The 23,926-nt window shown below is 34.3% G+C and overlaps 2 protein-coding genes and 1 pseudogene across 3 annotated transcripts; all 3 read right to left on the bottom strand.

Annotated features, from left to right (window-relative positions):
• Positions 1-1,337: 1,337 nt before the first annotated feature.
• On the bottom strand, positions 1,338-3,149 carry LOC143547018 (non-specific lipid transfer protein GPI-anchored 1-like; annotated as a pseudogene). The gene is made up of 2 exons (XR_013137694.1): positions 2,797-3,149; positions 1,338-1,633 (listed from the first exon to the last, which is right to left on the bottom strand). The product of XR_013137694.1 is annotated as a non-specific lipid transfer protein GPI-anchored 1-like (transcript).
• Positions 3,150-3,911: 762 nt separating this feature from the next.
• LOC143547014 (uncharacterized) lies at positions 3,912-5,802 on the bottom strand. The gene is made up of 3 exons (XM_077038541.1): positions 5,715-5,802; positions 5,363-5,465; positions 3,912-4,970 (listed from the first exon to the last, which is right to left on the bottom strand). Exons 1-3 carry the CDS (start codon positions 5,760-5,762, stop codon positions 4,018-4,020), a joined length of 1,104 nt encoding a protein of 367 aa, XP_076894656.1. The 5' UTR covers positions 5,763-5,802; the 3' UTR covers positions 3,912-4,017.
• Positions 5,803-6,761: 959 nt separating this feature from the next.
• On the bottom strand, positions 6,762-7,915 carry LOC143547015 (uncharacterized). Its single transcript, XM_077038542.1, has 2 exons — positions 7,383-7,915; positions 6,762-7,313 (listed from the first exon to the last, which is right to left on the bottom strand). The coding sequence occupies exons 1-2, from the start codon at positions 7,767-7,769 to the stop codon at positions 6,768-6,770; spliced, it is 933 nt and encodes a 310-aa protein (XP_076894657.1). The 5' UTR covers positions 7,770-7,915; the 3' UTR covers positions 6,762-6,767.
• Between the last annotated feature and the right edge of the window lie 16,011 nt (positions 7,916-23,926).

The following is a 23,926-nucleotide window of genomic DNA, read 5'->3' as shown; positions in this document are numbered from 1 at the left end:
TCTTTATGGGCTTAAACAATCTCCTCGAGCTTGGTTCGGAAGATTTACTCTAGCAATGAAAGGATATGGGTTCCGTCAAAGCAACTCCGATCATACGCTCTTCCTTAAACAAAGAGGTAAACTTGTGACTTGTTTAATTATATATGTTGATGATATGATCATTACAAGAAACGATGAGGAGGAAATGAAGGAGTTGAAGTCAAAATTGTTCAAAGAATTCGAAATGAAGGACCTAGGAAGACTTAAGTACTTTCTTGGAATTGAAGTATTAAGGTCTAAACGAGGGATCTTTATCTGTCAAAAGAAATATATTCTTGATCTCCTGGCCGAAATAGGAAAGATTGTCTGCAAACCTGCTGACACCCCAATAATGGTAAACCACAAACTGCATATGGAAGAAGGAGAATTGGCGAACAAAGAAATATATCAGCGCTTGGTCGGTAAACTAATATACCTCTCGCATACTCGCCCAGATATTGCATATGCGGTTGGGGTAGTTAGTAAATTTATGCACCGACCACAAGTAACACACATGGAAGCAGTGTGGAGAATTATTAGATACCTCAAAGGAACAACGGGTTATGGGGTTCTATTTCAACCAAATAAACATCTAAAGATCCAGCTGTATACAGACGCAGATTGGGCTGGAGATGAAGATGACCGAAGATCAACATCAGGATATTTCACTTTACTTGGAGGAAACCTGGTTACATGAAGGAGCAAAAAACAAAAGGTTGTGGCATTATCCAGTGCAGAAGCTGAATTCCGCGGAATTGAACGAGGACTCGCAGAAGTTCTATGGATACGGAGACTTTTAACATAGATTGGTTTTCCCCAAACCGAAACGAGTAAGATTATGTGTGACAACAAAGCTGCAATACAAATTTCCGAGAATCCTGTTCAACACGATCGCACAAAGCATGTGGAGGTTGATAGAAACTCCATCAAAGAAAAAATTGAAACAGGGATTATAGAGCTACCGTTCGTTCGATCAAAAGACCAGCTAGCCGAGATATTAACAAAAGCTGTCAACGGAAGAATCTTCCACAACTGTCTTGACAAGTTGAGTGTCGGAGATCCAACTACTCAACGTGAGGGGAGTGTTAGAAAATAAAGAATTTCTTGGTACAAATAATAGGATCAATAAAATCATCACTTCCTATTATAAAATATTGACAGCTTGATCTTCTCAATTATGGACCGTTGGAATTGGTTTCTTTCAATTACTCTTGATTGTATTTCCTTGTTAAACCACAAATGTATTTCCTATTTATTTTGTATTTCTCATCTTTGTAGTTTACAGACAATTATTATTCAATCCTTTCTCATACTAACTACGCCATAACTATATTGTGGCACACAAAAGCTAAGTCAGAAGATGATCACATCATTCTTATGAGGCATGGAACTAGTACCTAGACATGAAACACGTTTGTGGAAGAGAATATTAGCAAGAAAGCTAAAGGAATCCAAGTAGAACGTAGAATTCCTGGGGCACTGTACTTGAGCGCATTTGTTCCCGATGGAGAAGTAGTTGTTGATGATGGTGTTCGTCCGGATGCTGGAGGTACTATGGTAGTGTTACGTTTGAATATGGCCGCATCAGACGAATTAGATGGTTACTTCAACAACTCTGAAATAATAAGAAAACATATCAATTGAATAAACATTTGGATAATAATTGCTATAGATACTTATACTATGTTAAACATAAAGACAAAAATCACAAAACATACAAAATGAGAACACTTATGCAACTACAACATACTATATAATTATAAATGTTACTAATAATAATACGTTATAATATAAGTACATGTAGTCTGCATTTATGATGTCCAACAAATTAAATGTCATTTTCTTTTACAAATTCACGTCATTTATAATTTGTATACTTCGCATATGGTGAACCGACCCCAAGCTCATAACATTTAATTTGAGAATCATACGCCTTGAAAAAACTCAGGATCGAAACCATATATAGTTGACTCACGAGTGTATGCTCGGTTTACCCTTAGTGAATGTAGGGTTGCCAACAAGCCGTGCCAAAACAGGTTAGGCTCGGGCTCGACTAGGTTACCAACCAAGTCTGGTCGGCTCGGCTAGGTTAATTAACAAGCTGGAATATTTAGCTTGAACACCTAAAGCCCTCGAGACAACGTGCTCGTTTGTTTTTTAAAGGTTTTTTTTATTCTTTACATCTATAAACTACAAATATTCAAGCCTAGTGATATGCTATAATATACACACATATTGAAATTTGAACCTTAACTTAAACAAGAGTAAACGGGGAGCCGTCTCTAGGGCCATCGAATGAAGCTAGGAATCTAAGTCTCCACTGCCTAATGCCTCTAATTTCAAAACAAAGTTAATAATTACACATTTGTAATTTGGGATTTTAATTAATGTGTGTGATTTAAGCGATATTTAAACTGAATTACATCTGAGAATGTATAAGAAATTGCATTACTTATGCATTTGCTAAAAATGATTACAATGTATTGATTTAAGCAAGATATTTTTTTACAACAATGCCTCGTTTTTAAACATCGTTTTAGGCCACCATAGTGGTTGAGCCGGCCTTGGTGTCAACGAGCTAGCTTATGTTGGCTCGAGCTTGGCTTGTTAATAAATTAAATCGAGCTAGCTAGCTTAGGTCGATAACAAACTAGCCGATTTCAAACAAACTTTGTATAACAAGTTAACAACCTTGGTTAATTAATTCAATTTAAGTACTATTCATTTGTATAAAACACATATTAAAAACAAAGTGAAATAAAAAAAGTTAATAGTTACTTGGGCAATCACTGATGCTAGCATTAGCAATATTACACTCAGACGACAACTGAAGAAGCCTGCTCTCTTGAACCTTAATAGTCTTCAACATGGGATTGGTACCATTATGAATCTGCAATATAAAAAAACACAAACATGCCGGATTACTGTCTTTCATGTCCTTCACAGAATCACAACACTTCGGCTGCGGTTTCGCCTCTTCACCCGTTGCAAAACCTACACGTGTCATCACCGCAGTTAGCTTTGATGAGCATTGTTCCGCTAGTGAGTCTTCGGCCACCCCAAAGTTGCCACATGCCAAAACCAACGTCACCACCGCCACCAAAACCGACCCCTTGTTCCACATTTTGATTGAAGTTAATTTGATTGAGTTGGTTTGTTAAGCTTAAAGGTGATGAGGGGTGGTTGAATAGGAAGTAATGTGGTTACAGGAGGTTGGTGTGTGGTGTTATTATTTGCACGTGGTTAATAAGTTTAATGAGTTGTCACTTGTCAAGATTGGTTCATTTACATCCTTATTCTATGCATAAGATTGCGAATTAATATCATCTTTCTCTTTCAAGATGAGTACAAAGCGCAATGGCACGGGTCCAGTAGCATGGAGGTGATGGTTGAGGCTTGAGATTGTTATGGTCCAGTGGGTTTCCTTCTAATGGTGTTTCTAACTAGGTGAGTCATGTCTAGAGCGTCAAAACTAGCATATACGATTGACATTCTATTTCAGTAGGACTCAATCGGGTAATATGGGTAGTTCCAGACGCTGTTAAAATAATTGAAAATTAAAAATAAAAGATGACCAGAAAGCACTAGAACTCATTTTCAATTTTGAGAGGAATTCAAGAAGATGAGTATTTAGGGTTTTGGACATGAAGTTCGTAACAAGCCAAGGTCGAGTTTTAGACATAGAGTTCAAAATGAGTTGAGCTTAAGCTATCCTATATTAAACAAGCCGAGCTCAAGATTAGATGAGATCAAGTATGGCATAAATGAATGAACAACTACCATATTGTCTACATGAGAAATTGTATGCATGTGATCATCAATACTAGCATCATAATACTAACTTATAGTTTATATCATATTAACTCTTGATATGTATAAAAGAAGAGTCTCGGTTATTACAATTCAATCGTTCGGTTATTATAAAACTTTTTGGCCCGACACCTCAAAGAAATCATACATAAGTAGGGAAAGTTGTACATAAAGCCCTTTTGTTTAATATCAAGAACCACTCGTTAAAGGTTGAGCTGTCTCGAATGATTTTCTTCTCACCAAAAGACAGTTGATTTTTGATGGTTGAGCGTGTGTGTTATTTACGGTGCAAATCACAAAATCCGGCCTATGAAGGGCCAATGTCAATCGCTCTTTTGTTGGTTCCAGTTTGGTGGCATCTAAAAGAACATGCCAAGAGTTCCGATGGGCCTCGGAAATCCAATGCATTGAATAACTAGTTCCATTGACATACGCCGGATATGCAAAAAGCCCCTTTGGACTATATTTATTCTTTCTTCTAAAATACTGACTCAGTTGAGAACCTTTGATCCGTAGATCTAACCATGACTCGGGGGCCGCTATGACTTTAGAGTCTTTAGTGGCCACGAAGTCTCTAATAGAGTCTTCCTTTTCGTTTATTACAGTCATGTAATAATTCCCTCTAAAGAAGGGGTATGATTCCCCTATCATCACCATAGCTTCTTTACATGTCGGTGTGAATAACACGAGATACTCGTCTTCTTGTAGCCCACAATTTGGCAACGCCTTGTTTCGTACTTGTATTTCAAGAATCGACATGAAATTGCCTTCAAACGAGGACTTTTTGTTTAGGATTTCAAGCAATCTTGATGGCGCTAGTTGGGTGCCATCAAGATCATTTATAGAACTAAAGGAAGAGGGTGAAGACGAGTCTTTTATCGGGATAACCCTCGGGGAATACTTTCGTTTATCATCGCTCATACTTGCTTCCAAATTTGACTCGTTGCTACAGATGTTGTATAAATCAATCTTGTCTCCCTCTTCAACTACAAGGCCGTTACTATATTCAGGGTATTTTGTAAAAATGTATTGTTTCACATATTCCATTTCGTGTGGCGTGATCGGCCTTGACCATCTGAGGTCAAGCCCGTGGAGTGTTGATATAGCTTCGGCAACCAAGTGTGCGGGAAACACTGTATGTGCTTTCTGTTTTTATATACAAGAAAAAAAAAATTTGTTAGAAAACAACAACTAAAGGTTTGGTGGTGGTATTTGATATAATAACATATATAGATGCAAATATAAGAATGGCACCTAAAGTTATTGAAACACTCTTGATGTCAACACACACACACGTATATAATAAGTGTAATTATTTTCCAAACCATTATTTTTTGAAAACTAAGTATCATAGGAGCAATTGAGTTAAAAAAAAAAACTATGATCTACAAAAATGAACTAGATAGCATATATGGTTGGTGAAAACACAAACTTTTAGTAATAACAGAAAAAAATCTTATGACAACGAGCAGAAAGATCATTTTCACTAGAAACCATGCTACTTTGGGAAAGAGTTAAAGGAGAAAACAAGAACTTGCCTTCATAACCATGCTCGTCGGCCTGCTACCATTGTTTTGATTTGGTGAATTTGGCAAAGAAGCTAGCAGTGATTTCCCACTTTCGGTTTCATCCATCTCCTAGTCAAAGTTAAAACCGCAATTCACAATTACAAGAGATTTGACACGCGATATTGCACAGTGAATTCTATGTGAACCCACATATAAAGAATGGGGGACAACTGCCCACCATAAAAAATAAAATAAAAAATCTTTTTAGCGTCATTTATACCCGAAAATCCCGATTGCCCACATGAAACAAAATCCTAGGTCCGTCACTGTGATATACAAAAATCACATACTGATGTAAAACAAAAACATATGACTTACCTTGGATTGTTGCTGCAGGATGACTTGTTCTTCAACGTTTCTTCCCATGTTTATTGGATTGGTTAAGGAACAAGGAGATGAAACAAAGATTAAGATTGGTGTAAATCATATGGCTTCAACAAACATGTCCCCGTATCTGATATATTATGGGAGACAATGTATATAGATGAAAATTTGGTCTAAAATCAATAGGAAATTTGGTCTTTTAAATATTCTAAAGTGGCCATTATTGTGATGTATACTGCCTGCCTAATCCCCTTGGTCCAAGTTATTGACAAAGGAAACAACAATATAAAATACGTAATACAATAAGTACTTAAATTAATTTATTAATATAATTTGGTTAAAACTTAAAATAGTATATTTACTTGGTGAATTTAGGTATAAGTACCATGACATAAATTAGAAATTGACTGATAACGGTAAAATGAATGAATTAAACATTTTAAGTAGACATCTCATGTTGAGGTGAGATATCATTTAGCAAATTATTTTTTCACTCTTGATTAAATTATTCAGAAAATTATAAGAAAAATTAAATCACATTTAGACAAATTTGATATCTTTTGTTTCACCTTTGGATAAAATATTTAATTCATTAAAAATAAAATGTAACTCAAATGAAACAATTTCCGTATAGAAGGCCAGTTATTTCACATCTAGGGGGTGTTTGGTACAGAGAATGGAATTGTAGAGAAATGGAATAGAGAAATGGAATTGCAGAGAAAGGGAATTGGTCTGGAGAATGAGAATTGACTGTTCTGTTTGGTAGTACAGAGATTTCAGTAGAGAAATATAGCTGAGAATCATTTCTCTTGTTTGGTACATAGGAAATAAACAGAGAATTATATCAACTTTATCATTAGCACAAGTATTTTTTTCATAACAAATATTTATTAAAAAATAAAAAACATATAAAAAGATGCATAAATTCCAACCAAAATATGCATTGATCAAACCAATTCACATACAAAACATAGTTTTTAAGCAAAAAACATCAACCATAGTTAAAACCAATTCACATATAAAACAACATACTTCAACCATACACAACTATCCCATTGAACCATCGGTATACAACTCGACCATCTCAATTTTCTCTTCTATTGTCAACGCAAGAAAAGAACGTCCTAGATCCACATCTTTACCAATCAAATGAGCTGCTTTGAACCGTTTTTTCGTAGTGATACCTGGTAAAGCTTTCAACTCATCACTAACCTTTTCATAGATTTCACGAGCCTCCATACCTTCTTTGCTAAGTTGTTCACCCACCATCTCCCCAAATCGAAGCAAAACTTCCTTGATATCTTTGCAAGACTCTCGATATATCTCATCTGCATCCGTGCTTCTACCTCTTTTGCGCTTGCTTGTTACACTTCCTGTTTGTCCTTCAGATCTATCAACATTTGGAACGGCTTCATCAACAAAATCAAAGTCTTCAATATCAACAGGTGAGCTTTTTTGCGTCTCTTGAACAACATCTTCTTCTCCAAGGTCAACTGCTTTACTACCAGTAGCTCTATCCTTACCGAATATGGTACACAATTTGTCATAGAAAGGAAATGACTTGTCACGAAAATTCACAGCACCTTTGTGAGACTACAAGACAATTACAAATAAATTAGACTAAAATTTTAAAATCTAAAAAATATATTTTTTAGAATATACCTTCACGTATTCATTCCAAACACTATCATCGGCAATAATACAACATTTTTGTTCATCCCAACCAAACCAACTTGTATGCACCATATCATATACAATGCTAAAGTGTGTCTTCCATGTCTTCATCCTAGACTTTATACGTGGTTCTGCTTGGAGGCCAGAGTTAGGAAGACTTACATCTAGCAATTGTTGAACACCATTTAAATAACCTGGTTTGAATCCATTGTCAGCACCAGCATACTTTCCGGATGCATGTATCTCCATTAATGCATCAATTAGCTTTGCATCTTCATCATTTGTCCAGATATGCTTGCTCCGAGTAACTCCTCTCACTATATTTGAATCTGCCATGTCTACGTACAAATGCATAATTATACAATTAAAAATCATAATTCATGTAACTACAAATACAAATATAACAAGAAACATTAATAAGAAACAAATAAAGTGCATAAATAAACATTAATAAGAAACATCCTTGGTTCTACAAATAAAAAATACATAATTGTCAAACATAATTAAGAAACATTGTTGGCACGCTGCGCACGCATCGTAGTCCAACTATTAAACATTTCATTAGCAAGAAGGTCTCTACGATCGGTCCATTCTTGTGAGGGCTCGATCATAGAAATAACATTGTCATGGTCATTTGCAGGTTGTGTGTGATTTACTGGGATTTCGTTATCAAGAGGGTCTTCACTCATTGTTGTTCGTATGAAATTGTGCAATAAACAACAAGCAATGATGATACGTGGCATGGACTCTATGGGATGATATGAGTTATCACGCAAAATAGCCCATCTATCTTTAATCATTCCGAAACATCTTTCTATAACATTCCTGGCCGATGAATGTCTCATATTAAAGAACTCCTTAGCATTCGTAGGAGGACGAGACCAATCGTTAAGATGATAACGTTGACCTCGATATGGAGTTAAAAATCCTTCACCATTTGTATAACCGGCATCACAAAGGTAGTATGTTCCTACAATTAACCATAAACTCTATGTTAATTATCATACTTAAATCTATGTATATTCTTTGAAAATTGTCTATCACATACCCGGAGTTATTTTAAGACCATTGGGTCTACTGATTGCATCACGCAAAACTCTACTATCAGCTGCAGAACCCTCCCATCCCGCTAAGACATACGTAAATAAAAGGTCTCTCGTACATACTCCGAGTACGTTAGTACAAATCTGCCCTTTTCTTGTCCTATAAGGTTTTCTATCAATAGCAGGGACTTTAACTTTAATGTATGTTCCATCTAATGCTCCTAAGCAACCCTGAGTTAAAAGAAAACATTACTTACTAATTTATGTTAGCAAAAAATATCTTTAATAAAAAATGTGTTTGACTAACCTTAAACCATTTCCATCTTCATCAGTTTCATTATCTGGCACTGGCACGGGTGACTTGTAGAGTTCTTTGTGTAATCGACATATAGCATTTAAGACTAACTTGAAATACCGACTTACAGTTTCCCCGGACCGATGAAATCTGTTGACTAGTATCCTATTCTTTGCATTATGAGCAAGGGTATGTAAAAACATAGCAACTTGCTCATCGACTAGCATGTTTTTACTATTCTTTAGTCCCCCTCTAGTTTCTAGCATATCACAAAGTGTTGTAAATGCATGTATATTCATTCTTATGTTAACAACACTCGTAACATCACTTTCATAAACCATCCTCACCATGTTTTCACGCCTATTATGGTAACTCATTAAATATTTTGTACGTAAAGTCATTGACTCAATCGACCGACGCAAATGATAAGTACACAACATCCACCAACGAATCGTAACATAAATGACATAAAATGCACCTAGGGCAACTATTCTTTGTCTGGAAGGTGATCTTGCCATCTACACATAAAAATATAAGAAAATTCAAGAAAAGCAAATAACTCCAAAATATAATCCAAATATTAGCAACAAAGTGATCATGAAAGCAAGAAAAATGATTACAGGCTACTTTATTCACTGACTTGCTGAATGTTGTTTAATTGCCAATGTTTACATCAATATATATGTTATTTTGGATGAAATTGAACATCCAAGTTTCCATGTGAGTTACAAGTCAATGTTATACAAGATCCCTAAGGTTTCCGTGTGAGTTACAAGTCAATTTCTAGATAAAAATGGTGTAAAAAGTGATGATTTGTTGATATGTAGAAATCTGAGTTTTTTGGTCAGATTTGAGTTTGTAAATATAGATTTATTTATCAACAAAACAATTGAAATAAATTATGAAAATATTTTCACAGAAACTTCAACATCTCTAGGTGTTTATATATTTTTCTCAAATTTTTAAAGTATGCATAAGGTTTTCAACTAAAATGCTAATTATCAAAGGTATCTAAAACTTACTGTTCAGAGTTTGTAAATGTCAAAATTTCTCAAAAATTGACTACTTAGGATTTGCATACAAAGCCAATTGGGAAATATTCTAGACACTTAAAATGTTCATTAGAAAGAGGAATGAAGTCTAAAACTTCAAAAACAAGAGAGTTATGCTCTTTAGAAGTGGACCTAAAATCTGTCAGTCAAAAACAGATTTGACCTTCGGTTTTATTTTTCACGTTTGGGTAATCAAAACTTCTCTAAAAATTACGAAACCAGTGGGGTTTGAAACTAGACTCTTTGAACTTAATGTTAGACTCAAGAAACGATCAATTTGCATCTGTTATGATCAAAATATTGTTTGAACAAAACAGCAATTACAGATTTCATCAGCAACAGCATTCAAGCAACTCATGTAAACATTCAATTTATCGGTTCCAACATTCAACCTAGCATCTAAATATTATTCTAACATAAAATTCATGATTCAAACTCATCAATTTCATACCATATAATGTTCAATTCCCAACCTAGACATCAAAGATTTCATCAAGAGTCGAATTAAACATAAACCATTGAAATCTAACATATCTAAATCGATTACCAACAACATACAAACATCCCACGATAACAATCGACATCAGCAGCTGAGTTTGGATCGAGGTTTAGGTCTGGTCGAGCATAAGAAAGTCGAAAAAATGAAAGTTTCATACCTAGGATCGTTGGAATCGAAGCAAGGATCGCGAATACGAACTCGGTTCTTGGATTGGAGATGATTTGTGGGTGATTAGAGGCTGCAAGTCGATCGAACAGCAGGGAGAGGCGTGAGTTTGCTGCTGTAGATCGAACAGCAGGGAGAGGCGTGAGAGAGTGAGGCTGAGAAATGAAACCTTAGAAATCCAATTCTCCGCTTTTTTTAGAGAAACAAAATCAGAGAAATGGAAATGGTTTATTTCCATTTCTCACCTCTTTCTTCATAAACAAACAAGGGAATTCTTTTCAATTCCATTTCTCACCCCTCAATTCTCTCTACCAAACACCCCCTAGTTTATATACTATGATGAAATTAGTGAAGAGATAACTAAGGTTTAAAAATACAAATATTAATATTTAACGACAAAATCAATTCTCGTAAGAATACGTAAATTAGAAACTACAGATACCAGTTGGTCTATAATTTACAATGAAGAAGTAATTATATGTTCAAGTTCAGTATAAGCGTATGTGTCTAAGTTGTATGTCATCAAATTTGATTCCTACACTTCTAATTAATGTGTATGTTATAGAAATAGTTTTGGTAATATATAAACAAACATATTAAAAGAAGTAAAACTCTATGTGTGAAAAGATGGCGACATTTTGAACATTCATGGGATGATTGAGCGATTTCCAAATGACATCAATCCCCACTTGGGTATTATATATATTAAACAAACTTTATACACATTATTTTATAGGAATCTTTTGGCCAGAAAATGACTTCTCTTGGGGTCATGTTGAATATAAAACTTTTTTGTGTTAATTAATTGCATCATTAGAGACGTACATTATAAAAATATATGATTATTTTCCTGTCAACAAGTGAAAAAATGTCCCCCCCCCCCCCCCCAAAAGAAAATGGGACCCAATTGATAAATCTAATTGACTATTTGCTGACAAATAGTGGGATAAAAGAACATGCGCAATATAGTGCTTATAATATAATTAAATAATTCGTGATCCCTACGCACTAACCTAATAATTAACAATACTGTTGAATATGTAACACGGCTTATTGTTATATTACTAGTACTGGTATTTAATATCATTTTGTGGCATATCATCTAACTTATTTTTTATGTTATAAAAAGATTGTTTGTTTTTAGAGTTTTGAGATGTAAAGGCAAGGGTCACATGAGATAAATTTTATCGTTGCGAAAGTTTTGAAAGCAAACTGACATACGGTATTGTTTCAACCGGTTGGTTTCTAAAGAGGAAAACCATCGGTTGTCAAAGGGAAGAAGTAGAAATGACGATTTCCGACAATTTTATCTAGTTTGTAATTAGTCTGTGTATGCATGATTGATCTAGCTAGTAACTAATCCGGTGACAACTATGATGTATTAAACTAACTGTTTGGCCCGATAAGCCTGATCCGATTGTCAATACACTGTAAAATATATTAATTTATCTCTTGCTTACAAAGGTCTAATTACTAAAAACATTATATTCTTTTTTCAAATTTATGAATGAACATATGGTAAATTCCATGTAATAATAATAATTAATTTGGTCTAATTTGTTAATCATACGTACATTTGTAACTCCCAAACGTGTAATTAACATTATGACAATATTCTAGCTAGGTAGCTAAAGTTTTTTTTAATCTATCATGGTAATTAGGATATATATAATAACTAAATTACTTATATTTGTATTAACCTATTTTGGAAAAGAGAGAAAGAGAGAGATATACTTGCAAATGGTCGGATTATATTATCCTCATTGATATTAATCATGTTATAACCAAGAAACATCAATATAAAAAATAGGAAAATTGGATTTTAATAATCTCAACTTAATGCAGTTGGCTGATAATAATTCCAACTTTGAAAGTAGCTGTCACTGGCCCTAACTTTCGCACTATTTATTTTCATTGGACCTCCGTTAAAAAAAACTTAACGATGTTACGTTTTTTTCCAAATTCAAACTGATATTTTAGGGCTTTTGATCGGAATGAGAATACAAGTCGATTAATGTAAAACTTACTTCCAAACGGTGGTCCAAACGACTAAAGGATGCTTCAATTTCGGTGTTTAAACTTTTAATTAACAAAAATCAAGTTGTTTGAAGCGTTGTTTCGAGTTAAGTTTTACATCAATCGACTCGTATTCTCATTCCGATCAAAATCCATAAAATATCAGTTTGAAATTTAGAAAAAAACATAACGTCGTTAAGTTTTATTTTTAACGGATGTCCAATGAAAATAAATAGTATGAAAGTTGGGACCAGTGACAGCTATTTTCAAAGTTGGGATTATTATTAGCCAACTACATTAAGTTAAGATTATTAAAATCCAATTTTCCTAAAAAATATTATATTGATAATTCTTGTGATTATTTCTAATATGATTAAAAGATATAAAACGTCCCAAAAACCATTGTTACAAATTGCAATAGTGTCATTACTTCCCTCTGAATTATTCTTGGTTGTGAGACACATTCACATTCAATAGAAGTCCCCAATATAAGTCCCCAAAATCAAAATAAAGATAGGAAAAAAAATGAAAAAATTAGATTATTAGATTAGAGGGGGGCCCAACTTCTTGTTCTTGAAAAAAAAATGAATATTTCATTCAAATTAATAAAAAATTTGGGCTCAATCTGAAGAGAGTCTCCGGCCCAGCACTGCACAAATATGCTCCAGACATAGTTTTCTTTGTTGACATAAGATCTAATTGTATAAAGAATCAAAAGTCACATCAAATTGAAAATCCGTCCCCTTTTCTATATTCATTATTATTTATCAACAAGATAAAAGATGAAATTCTTATTTTCGTAAAGTAAAAAAAAAAAAAAAGATCTTCTTCTCGTCATATATAATTCAAATCTATTAAATATGGGATGACTATTCTGCAGCGGTAATTGCAAACAGAAAGGGAGCACCGCTTACTCAAGCACTAGTACCGTCTAAGCATCCCACAGCTGATGAAAGAGTACCGACAACTGGTTGAGCTTCTATTCTAGGATAAGATCTGCAGCTCTTGCAGTAACAGCTTAGGGGGGATTGGTTTGAATAGCCCTATTGACCAGGAGAGTAAGCATTACGAATAAATCATGAATTCTACATGAATTCTATAAGATACTATTAAAGATCTTATCGAAAACTTACAGCAGCTTGCCAAACAAAGGCTAAAAGAAAAAAGAACAGGGATATCTCCAGAAAATATTATCAGTTTAATTTTTTCTGCTTTTTTCTTCACGCGGACCAATCCGCCTACTCGACTTCTTCTATTTAAAGTGATTTGTGTATCTACCCCTCCAAAGATTATAGTACCAAGTACTTCTTGGCGAGCTCTAATATGATCAGATTTATAAGTAAGCATCTCTTGTAAAATATAAGCAACGCCAAACCCCTCTAAAGCCCAAACCTCCATTTCTCCTACTCGTTGCCCCCCTTTCTTGGCCCTTCCTTTAAGGGGTTGTTGTGTAAGACGTGAATAATGCCCACTGGAACGCCCATGGATTTTATCATCAACTTGATGAATTAATTTCAAGATATAAGGCTTTCCTATTATAACAGGTTGTTCAAAAGGATCCCCCTAGAAAAAGTAAAAGGGAGGGAAGGAACTGACTTTTTCTAACTCGGAATGATTTGGAAGTGCGAGATGCACTAATCGGAAAGAGACTCTCTCTTGACCTGACTAAAAGTTGCTAATTCTACTTTCTAATAGAGTCGTTAGTTCAGCAGCTCTCGGAGAGAATTCCATGATTCTATTTATTTTGGATATAAGGAGGAATACCGCTTTCAATTTCAAAGAGCTCTATTTCCGCTACAAAATGAATCCATGTAATAACAGTATAGAACGGAAGGCTTCCTCTCATTTCCACGATTAAATAATATTTCATTCTGGTTGTTGCCACCAAGTCTCTTGCTCCTATTAAGCCCAGCGGCTGAGTATTTATTCCAGAAGGGCTTATTCGATTTAATCGTACCACGTAATCCTTTAAAAAGCGTTCTGAGTGAGTTATTTCAACTCCACAAGATATTATCTATCTGAATATAAAGTCTCAATTCCAACAAGTAAAAAGCAAGTCAAAAGGGGGGATATTTCCTTATTTCGAAATGGTTTATTATGAGATATTTCGATTTTTTATTCATTTTTTATTTAATTGAGTTGTGTATATATCGATACATATAAAAGATACCCCAAAGAGTTTTTTTTATACTTGTTTCTTGTTTCAGAAGGCGAATCTATCAAATTGGATCAACCGTTGACAAGTAATCCTAATGTGGGCGGATTTGGTCAGGGAGATGCAGAAATAGTACTGCAAGATCCATTACGTGTACAAGGCCTTTTGTTCTTCTTCGCATCTGTTATTTTGGCACAAATATTTTGCACTGGGTGGACGGTCTATCCGCCCTTAAGTGGTATTACCAGCCATTCTGGAGGAGCAGTTGATTCAGCAATTTCTAGTCCTCATCTATCTGGTATTTCATCCATTTTAGGTTCTATCAATTTTATAACAACTATCTCCAACATGCGTGGACCTGGAATGACTATGCATAGATCGCGCCTAGGTTCTGGCTGATTCGATGGACCAGCTTCGTCCCCCCGCGGAGCAACATGAGTCGCAGGCGGCAGGCGTCTTTAGAGTATACCGAATCAGTATAGCTATCCTTCTTCTGACACAGCAATGCACTTTCAATAAGTATTGGAAAAAGGTGCTAAATAATTTCTTTCTTCTCCTTGTGCTTCAGGACCCCATAGTAATAACAAAGAATGTGCTAAACTATTAGCAGGAGTAGAAACTGCGGCAGTTAAGAAATTGCAGCCTTCCAAATAGGAACTGGCTAATCCATGGGTATACCATTAAGTTACAAAGGTTGTACCCGTGAACCAACCCCCTACGGCGAAATAGGCCCAAGGAAAGAGCAATGGGCTTTTATGGTTTGGGTACCATGGTCTTTAAAATAATGTGTCAAGCATCGAAATGAGTTGGTGGCACCAATGAAATGCAGTCAAACATGTGATGTCATTAGTGATTAACCATATGTGCTTACTTGTTATTTATTTGGACTTTTGCTTCAATGGCATCTCAATTCTCAATCCCTCAAACTTTCTTTTGTCAAAAATATAAATACCATCCATTGATTTTATAATTTCAACAAATTAGTAAGTTTGCAAACATGAAAATGATGCAGGTATTGTTAACAAACACAAGTAAACAAAGATGAGTCAAACGATCAGAAATCATCGAATTAAGAATGACAACAAAAGCACTCGCGGAGGAGTATGCCTTTGGACACTTGCAAAATGCTAGTTTTGACCCCTAATCAAGACATTTTGTGTTTGAAGTAATTGAAATGTTACATTTACAACAAGTTGACCAAAGTTTTGTAATCCCATCATTGGTGAATATTAAAATTTTAAAAAAAAATTGAAGAAAGAAAAATGGAAATGAGAAAGCCTAGTTATTTATTTTCCTGATGGTCCCAAGCCCAAATGTTGTGCCCAAACAAACATTACGTGCTTCATTAATTCGTTACACAACTCGATATAATAGTTAAGTAGTGGGTAATAACCCGCTCCGTGGGAGGTTGGTTATCCGATGATATCAGTTCGGTTTGGTTCGTCGCTGCCCAAAAGGCTATTGACATGTTTTATATTGATCGAAAACCTCTAAAAAAATAATTAAAGAGAGAGCATAGCAAAAGAATGAAAGAATTCAAATTTGAAACATGTAACACAAAGAAACACCCATACAAAAGAGAAGGCGAAAGAAAAAAAAACAAAACAAAACATTAGATGACGGGTTGTACATAGTGATTCTTCGGATCTTAAGAACCAAAACTTTGTTTTTAGTAAGATTGGGTTTGTTATCCAAAAGGGAGTTGCGGCGCAACTTGTTGCCCGTTTACTGCCACTTCATTGTAACCGTTTGAAACACTAGTTATAAAATTTTCTTTTATAATGTCAAACAAAATTAGATGACTAGATTGAGTAGATGATTGTATTGAAATTGGTTTTACCTTGTTAACGTTAGCAAATGGACTTATCTCCACACGGATAACAAAAACTGTTTTTTGAATGACTTCTTAATTTTGATGTGGGCTACACACAAATTGATGAAACCTTAAATAATGGGCTTCATAAACAGAGTTCGGATCTGGGCTACTAATAAATGAATCTGGGCCTGACCCACTTTAAGTGTTCTAAAGCTCTAAGCTCCAACAGCTACTAATAACTAAAGCTCTAAAGTCTAACCCACGTACACAGCCCAGCTGCAAGTCCATCAGCAAACAAGCTTATAACTAATTGCCATTTGTCCATTTATTGTTTCTCATATGTAGAGATGTTCAAAACGGTTTGGGACTAGGAACCGGAACCGGTTCCTAACCGGTTCCTATATTCAAAACCCCCTTTTAAACCGGTTCCAGGCTCGAACCGGTTAGGGAACCGAACCGGTTCTCCCACCCTCGGACCCCTAACCTATCTAACCGGTTCTTACCGGTTCCTAACCCGGTTCCTGTACCGTAACCGGTCAAAAACGGCTATTTTTGACCCCAACAGTCAAAAAACGGCCAAAAAAACGGTTAGGAACCGGTTCCGGTTCCAGAACCGGTTCCGGTTCGGTTCCGGTTCCTACCCGCCCCCACTCAGAAATGCAAGAACCGGTCACGGATCATCGGGTTGAATCAGATAGGGTCCGGTTCCTTAAAAAAACGGGTAGGAACCGGTTTGGGTCCGGTTCGGGTCCACCGGTTCGGTTCCAGGAACCGGTTTCGTTGAACATCTCTGCTCATATGCACAAATAAACAAACTATATTAGATTATTAGCAACTAACCAAATAGAAATATTGAACTGAATTACAAAAACAAGTTAACCAATTATTAGAGAAAAAACATATAACATGTTTGATCTAGAATTGAAACATACATACATTTAAACAAATCCAAAAATATATATACAACTTTCGACGCAATAAGTTTGACATATCTTTGATCTTTGTGTTCGTCTTTTGATTTCTTAACCTTAAATATCATGGTTAATAAAACTAAATGATAGCTTTGATACGGTGTCACAGTTTTGTCTTCTTGTAATTTAGTATCATACTAAACAACATAGTTGAAGTACATGTTAATACAAAATTAAACCCACAAATAATATAGGATAAAGATAACATACGGAAAATAAGACTTAAAACATATCTCACCAAATGTGTGGCACAAAGTAGTCCTGCCAGAGTGCCAGTGGTATTGCTTTAAACTAAAGATATAAATAATTATATGTATTTATTGGTCGTGATTTTAACAGGACAAAGGTGAAAGTGCCGTACAAATTAATGGAACCAACAATTTTCATAAGGGCATTTGCGTCTTAATTTAATTTTTGAAAACATCAATTCCAAAATAGAAAGTGTGACATTTGGGATCCAAGCAAGCAACATGGTATAAGATATAGATCTTTTTAAGGAAATTATCTATAAGTATAGTGGTATTATTATCCACTTTTTGTAAAGTTGTAGACATAAATGTCTAACTTGTTGATTAGATAAAAGTTGTGTTGAGTATGAATGTTATCAACTTATCACAATGGACAAAAATGAAATCAAATATCATAATGTATTAAGTATATGTTTATATAAAACTCGGACATAAGATCATCCGTCATACGAATGTTCACGAATGACCATAATATCCCCTTTCACGTCATACATGAGACAAAAGCCTCACAAACAAGTGTTCTCCATCCCTGCTCGTCCGTGACAAATGGCATTTCTCCGCTCTTCTCACGGTCTCAACACATTGATGCACGACTTCCCTCTTACATTATTGGTCGCGTTGCGAATTCTCTAATGTGGAAACTAAATAAATTTCGGGCAGTGGGGTATGTTCCCATAGAATTGGTGGTGGGGCATGTGTCGCATGTCAACCAGTAATGTAATGTCTGTGATCGCGAGCGTGAATGATCTTTTACCAATGTGTGTATGCCTAACATCATAGATATTAATGCCACAAACCCCCAACCAGTAATTAAAAATTACCACATCTCCAAGTATCTAACATTCTTTTAGGTAACACAACCAATCAACCGGACATATCAAATCCAACTTCTTATCATCAGCGGTAAGATAATCTAAACTGAACTTATGGTTTTTCTCCTACACTAGATCATAAAATGTAAACATCTACTTGATCGGGTTTGCGTGCATCTCACCTGCGAAAATAATTCCTAATACAAGTACAAAACCTTTTCTATCGTACGACATCCCTTTATTATATTAAAAAGTTACGTACGATACTCGTATACTTTCATACGAAGCAAGACTAGAATTAAAACTAGAAAATGATGAGTTGCATGATTGAGGATACGAAATGAGTAGTAGTAAGGATTTCAAATTTTGATTATGTTTTTTTGTTTCACAATTATAAGGTTGGAAATAAAAAGGTTACGGCACCAATGGCTTGCCTAGATCTTGTCTCCACTTTTAGGATAGGTAACACAATAATTAACACTTATTTCACTTTTTTTTCATCAATCTATATGTCTATATATAAATGAGCAAATCTAGTAAAAACATACTGACTTATAAATCATTATATTTGACAATTTAATCCAAAAACAGGAACAAAACAGTTATTATTAAAAGTTTATGTTAAGATACACTAAGATTAACATTTGAGGTCGGGATATCGGTCTAGCTCCACGTATAGATCTTTCTTATAATGTTTTAAAATAAAATAAACATGAAAGTTTATCATGTATTGTTATCTTACATACAATGATGCATTTTCACAAATCTACATGATATCAGTCTATAACGATCATTTCTCTCTGTCATATGGTCGTCATCTAGCAGCTACAACCACCCTCAAAACACAAACCCTACACAATTGGGCGGGCTAATTTGACCGGTTAAAGCGCGAAATGTTAGTGTTGCGTGTCTAATCTTGAAAATAGACAAGGAAAGCACGAACTTGTTGATATTCCGCAAATAGATAAAACTGATAGCGACTAGAACAAAACCACGATCACTTGACAATTGAACTTTTTTAAAGCACTACTTCTTTTACTTTTAGAGACTCGAACTCAGTTGCTTTGTAATTTTGTGAGACTAATTCATTATAAGGTCTTAAAGAAATGTTACTTTCATAATGAATTTTAAACGAAATTATTTAAAACAGAAGATAGAGCAGGTAATATATAGAATGCCATGATTTGGTAACTCGTTGTTAAGGTTAGATGCCGACCAAGCATCAAGATTATGTTGGTTTTATCATAACTTGAATTTTAAATACAAAAAGTGAACATAAATGATTATGATTTGTTAAAATAATGAACATGAATGATGCATGGGTAATGCTTGCATGAACTACCTAATCTATCATCTAGCTTATGCATGGATAATGCTTGCTTAAACTACCTAATCTATCTTCTAACAAATAAGAGGCCAAACATGTCTCTTTAGGGTGGCCATTGTTAATACTATTTAATTATTAGTATATTTAATAATTTATTTTTTTACGGATCACGAATCCTTCAAATGGGCTACTTACTAAATTCATCACATCGAGATACGTTAGCATTCCGATCTAAGAAAACCCCTAACCTAAGGGCAACGCCCGTAAACACTCGCCTAAAGCACGGCAATACGGTGAGATAAACCTTCTAAGTTCAATGACTCAACTAGTAAACGTCATCTACTCGCCTAGTCTCCTGTAGTCATCCAATGCCGCCGATACTAAATGATAGAGACATGAATCAAACCTGAGTCATATAGAATGGAACACTAAGTCTCTCCTACCAAAAATCTAATACCCAAGCCTCCCATATCTTTGAACTTAACTCCTACTTCAAACAAACCCAATAAGAAGTCATTAACCTGCCAATGCATTCAATATTGTTAAGAGACCATTCACCCACCACAAAAGCATCTTCTACAAACACAAATAAAAAAGAGCCGTCTTGTGGTGGGTTAGAATGGGTTAAAAGGGTAATAGTTCAAGATTCGTAGTTAACACCATTAAATTTGTGTAATTAAAAAATAATGTTAGGAAATTAATGAGTGATTAAGTTGTGTTGTAAATAAAAACTTATGATATGGAAGAAAAGATGGTTGAATAAATTAGTAAATTTACATAAACACCTTGGTATTATATATTAATAATCTTTCGTGCTAAAATAATTCAAGTTAAATAAAATATATAAAATGAAAAAAAAAAACAAAAGTCCAAAATTCTTAGAGCAATATCCCATGCATTTGCTTGTTTCTAATTCCTTTCATGATTCGTTACGTTACATTCTCCCTAATCCCCATTTCTCTTAAATCTCCACCTGCATTTTTGATTCATTTTCAAGGAATAACTATTCATTAATTTTCCTTTTATTTTAAGTTACTTAATTAAGATTTCTAGGAACTATCTATACACTAAATAAAACTACAAACACAAATGCATAATTTTCAAGATAAGTAAAACCAAAATCATTAGAAATGGACAAATGAAAAATTGTGACTAACGGCAACCGCCCTCTATAAAAAAAGGAGTGTTATTATATTCTAATATCCCAATCGCACTTCATAAGAAAATTTTAAGCTTCTGATTGCTCCTATGAGGAAAAAAAATCATGTGTCTGTCACTTATTATTATTATTATTATTATTATTATTACAATTACATGCTTATGTGATTCTCATGGATTATTACTTAAAATTTGTTTTGTATTAACACGAAGACACGACGTCCGTAATCGTAAAATGTAAACTTAATCCACTTATTGAGAAATAAAGAAGACAATTAAGGTAGACATTAGAAACGTAATACGAGAAAAATTAAATGAATATAGGCATTTTGATGATACTAAGCAATATAATTAAGTATGCTACAATATAAAACTTTTCATATATGAAGAGTAAATTATAGAAGACATGTGTGAATGTGTATGTGCATACGTATATTTATTTACTTGTTTATGAATTGTTTGGTCCACTAAACTATTACGTATATGAAGAGTAAATTATAGAAGACATGTGTGAATGTGTATGTGCATACGTATATTTATTTACTTGTTTATGAATTGTTTGGTCCACTAAACTATTAGGATACTATGGAAGATCGAACAGATATGGCTGCCACCCACTTGGATCTTATCTACTTCAATTCCTGGGCTCCCACCCACGTTTAAATAAAGTCTAATGATAACATAACTACAAATTCAACATTTAAAAGTTCATGACCATCTTCAATATGTTCCAAAGTATTATACTTCAGTATATATGTACGTATGTGTCACATGCAATCATGCAATGTCGATGAGAGGTGTTTGATACGTGTACATTTGCTTCTTTCTTTTTAGTAATTATTTGTTTTGAATTATTACAATGGGGATACATATTTTATGTATCAAGTTGTGTGTGTATATATAATTGTCACATAAGATCGTACTACTACAAAAACATGTATTTGTTTCACCCAAAACCGTAGCAAACACTCACTTTGCTACGGATTTTATACGTAGGTAAAGGTTTCGTAGCTAAATAAAATAAAATCTATGTCACCACTCCACATCAACATAAAATAAAAAAGATAAAAAGATTTTATCGTGGAAAAAAAAAACAAAAATGGTATAAAAACATGTTAAACTTATAATTTAATAATATAGAAATGTTGATTGAATGACTTGATTGGAATAATTTTAAACTTGAGAAACCTAATTAAAATATTTTTAAAACTTAATATTCTATAATTAACTCAGATTATTAAATACAACATGATCGTGCATGGTTTTTACTTTCTTTGTCAAATATTTAGTTGTTATACTATTATAACATAACATGTATTTGTGCTTTTTATATGTGTATATAAATATTCTAAAGAAAAAATAATTAAAAATTGATTTTAAGTAGGGAATGAGAGTGGGATGAATGATAGGCCTACCAGTTTGAAGCTCACTTGCCATACACGTAAAGGTGAATTATAATATACATGACATGCCTCGTACGCAGGAGGCAACACAACAACATTACTCTTTGCTTAAACGGCCAAACAGCCACAATTTTACTATTTTAACCCATCACCTTTAACTTAATTATAAGCGTAATTACCCGGTTTTGAATGCCGTTTGGAAGTAAGTTAAATCGGTTTTAGTTTTATGTGATTCGAACGAATTACAGGTCAACTCATCTTAGTTTCTATGACTAATTCGAACGATCAAGTTAAATCAATTTTAGTTTTCACGATACATGTTGTTTTACCTGATCCATTTTTTGTTTCCATTCCTAAAATTCATGTATTCATCACCAGATGGTGCATAATTTAATTACCCGGTTACAATGCTCAAGAAAATTAGTGTCTTAAAGAATTAACTTAAGGAACATAAGACTTCAAGGTAAATAATTTTTTTGTAATACTAATTACTACCTATATAATTATTTAACCGGTTAATGAGTAAATATTTTTAACAACGTTTTTTTCCAAGACTATATGTGATAGGACTTCAATCATTTCCAATTACTTAATGATTTATGTTCGACTCGAAAACTCTTGTAGCTGAAGACCCTAACAACCGGGTAAAATCAACCCCTTGGCGCAGATGCTAAGGCTTGAACCAGCTATCTTTTTTTAAAATAAACAACCGGGCTACCACTAAGCCAAAAGGACATGGTCAATATAGAGATGAGATGAGTACTCATTTAGATATTACCAAGTTGGATAAGAGACATGTTATTGTGGCTGAAGTTGTATGAAAGCAAAGGAAGGTGGTGGGGGCAAATATGTAAAAGAGCAGGCATGCTATGGATGGCGTGTGAGTGAAAGAAGCATAAAAGTTATAAGAGTTGCATAATGATATGCATCATCCATTGTAGCATGTCAAAGACCGGTCAACTACCTTTTTCTCTCGGTCAACCCTTTTCAACTCTCCATGCTTTCGTATTAACTTTTCATTTTATACGTCATAATTTTGTATGAAAAATGATAAATATTTGTTTACGAAGCTCGGAGGAATGTGATCGGGCGGTTAGGTGTCTGAAGCTCGGAGGATTGGTGTAAATTTTGAATGTGATCGGGCGGTTAGGTGTCTGGTGGTTGTTGTTTGAATTTAGGCGAGTTTTCGTGTATTGCTTGATGGTGGTATTTGTGTGTTTGGCTTCATGCTAGCTTATTTTTAATGAAATTTTGTTGTCGTCCAAAAAAAACAATATGCAATCAATCAAGGCAAAAGTCGTTAGACGCTTCCAGGTCAATCGACTAGGGAGCTGGTAGGGCTGGTGAATACTAAGACATAGTAAATTATGAAGAAATTAGTTTTTGAGAGATTGTATTTACGTCAACATGGCCGGCTCTTGGGGTGTGCAAACCAGACGACCGGCCGGGGCACGTTTCCTTTGGGGCACAAAATTTTTAAAAATTCCAGATGTTATATATATAGAATACCGAATGTTTATAATCATTATTTATATATTACTGAAACACATTTTAGACCCCATTTTTTTGGAT

The sequence above is a fragment of the Bidens hawaiensis genome, unplaced genomic scaffold (genome assembly GCF_021521415.1).
Source record: "Bidens hawaiensis isolate Kalapana, Puna unplaced genomic scaffold, B.hawaiensis_p1.1 tig00014542_1, whole genome shotgun sequence".
Classification (NCBI taxonomy): Eukaryota; Viridiplantae; Streptophyta; class Magnoliopsida; order Asterales; family Asteraceae; genus Bidens; species Bidens hawaiensis.
Note: the sequence above shows the minus strand (reverse complement) of the source record. Positions and strands in the feature narration are given on the sequence as shown.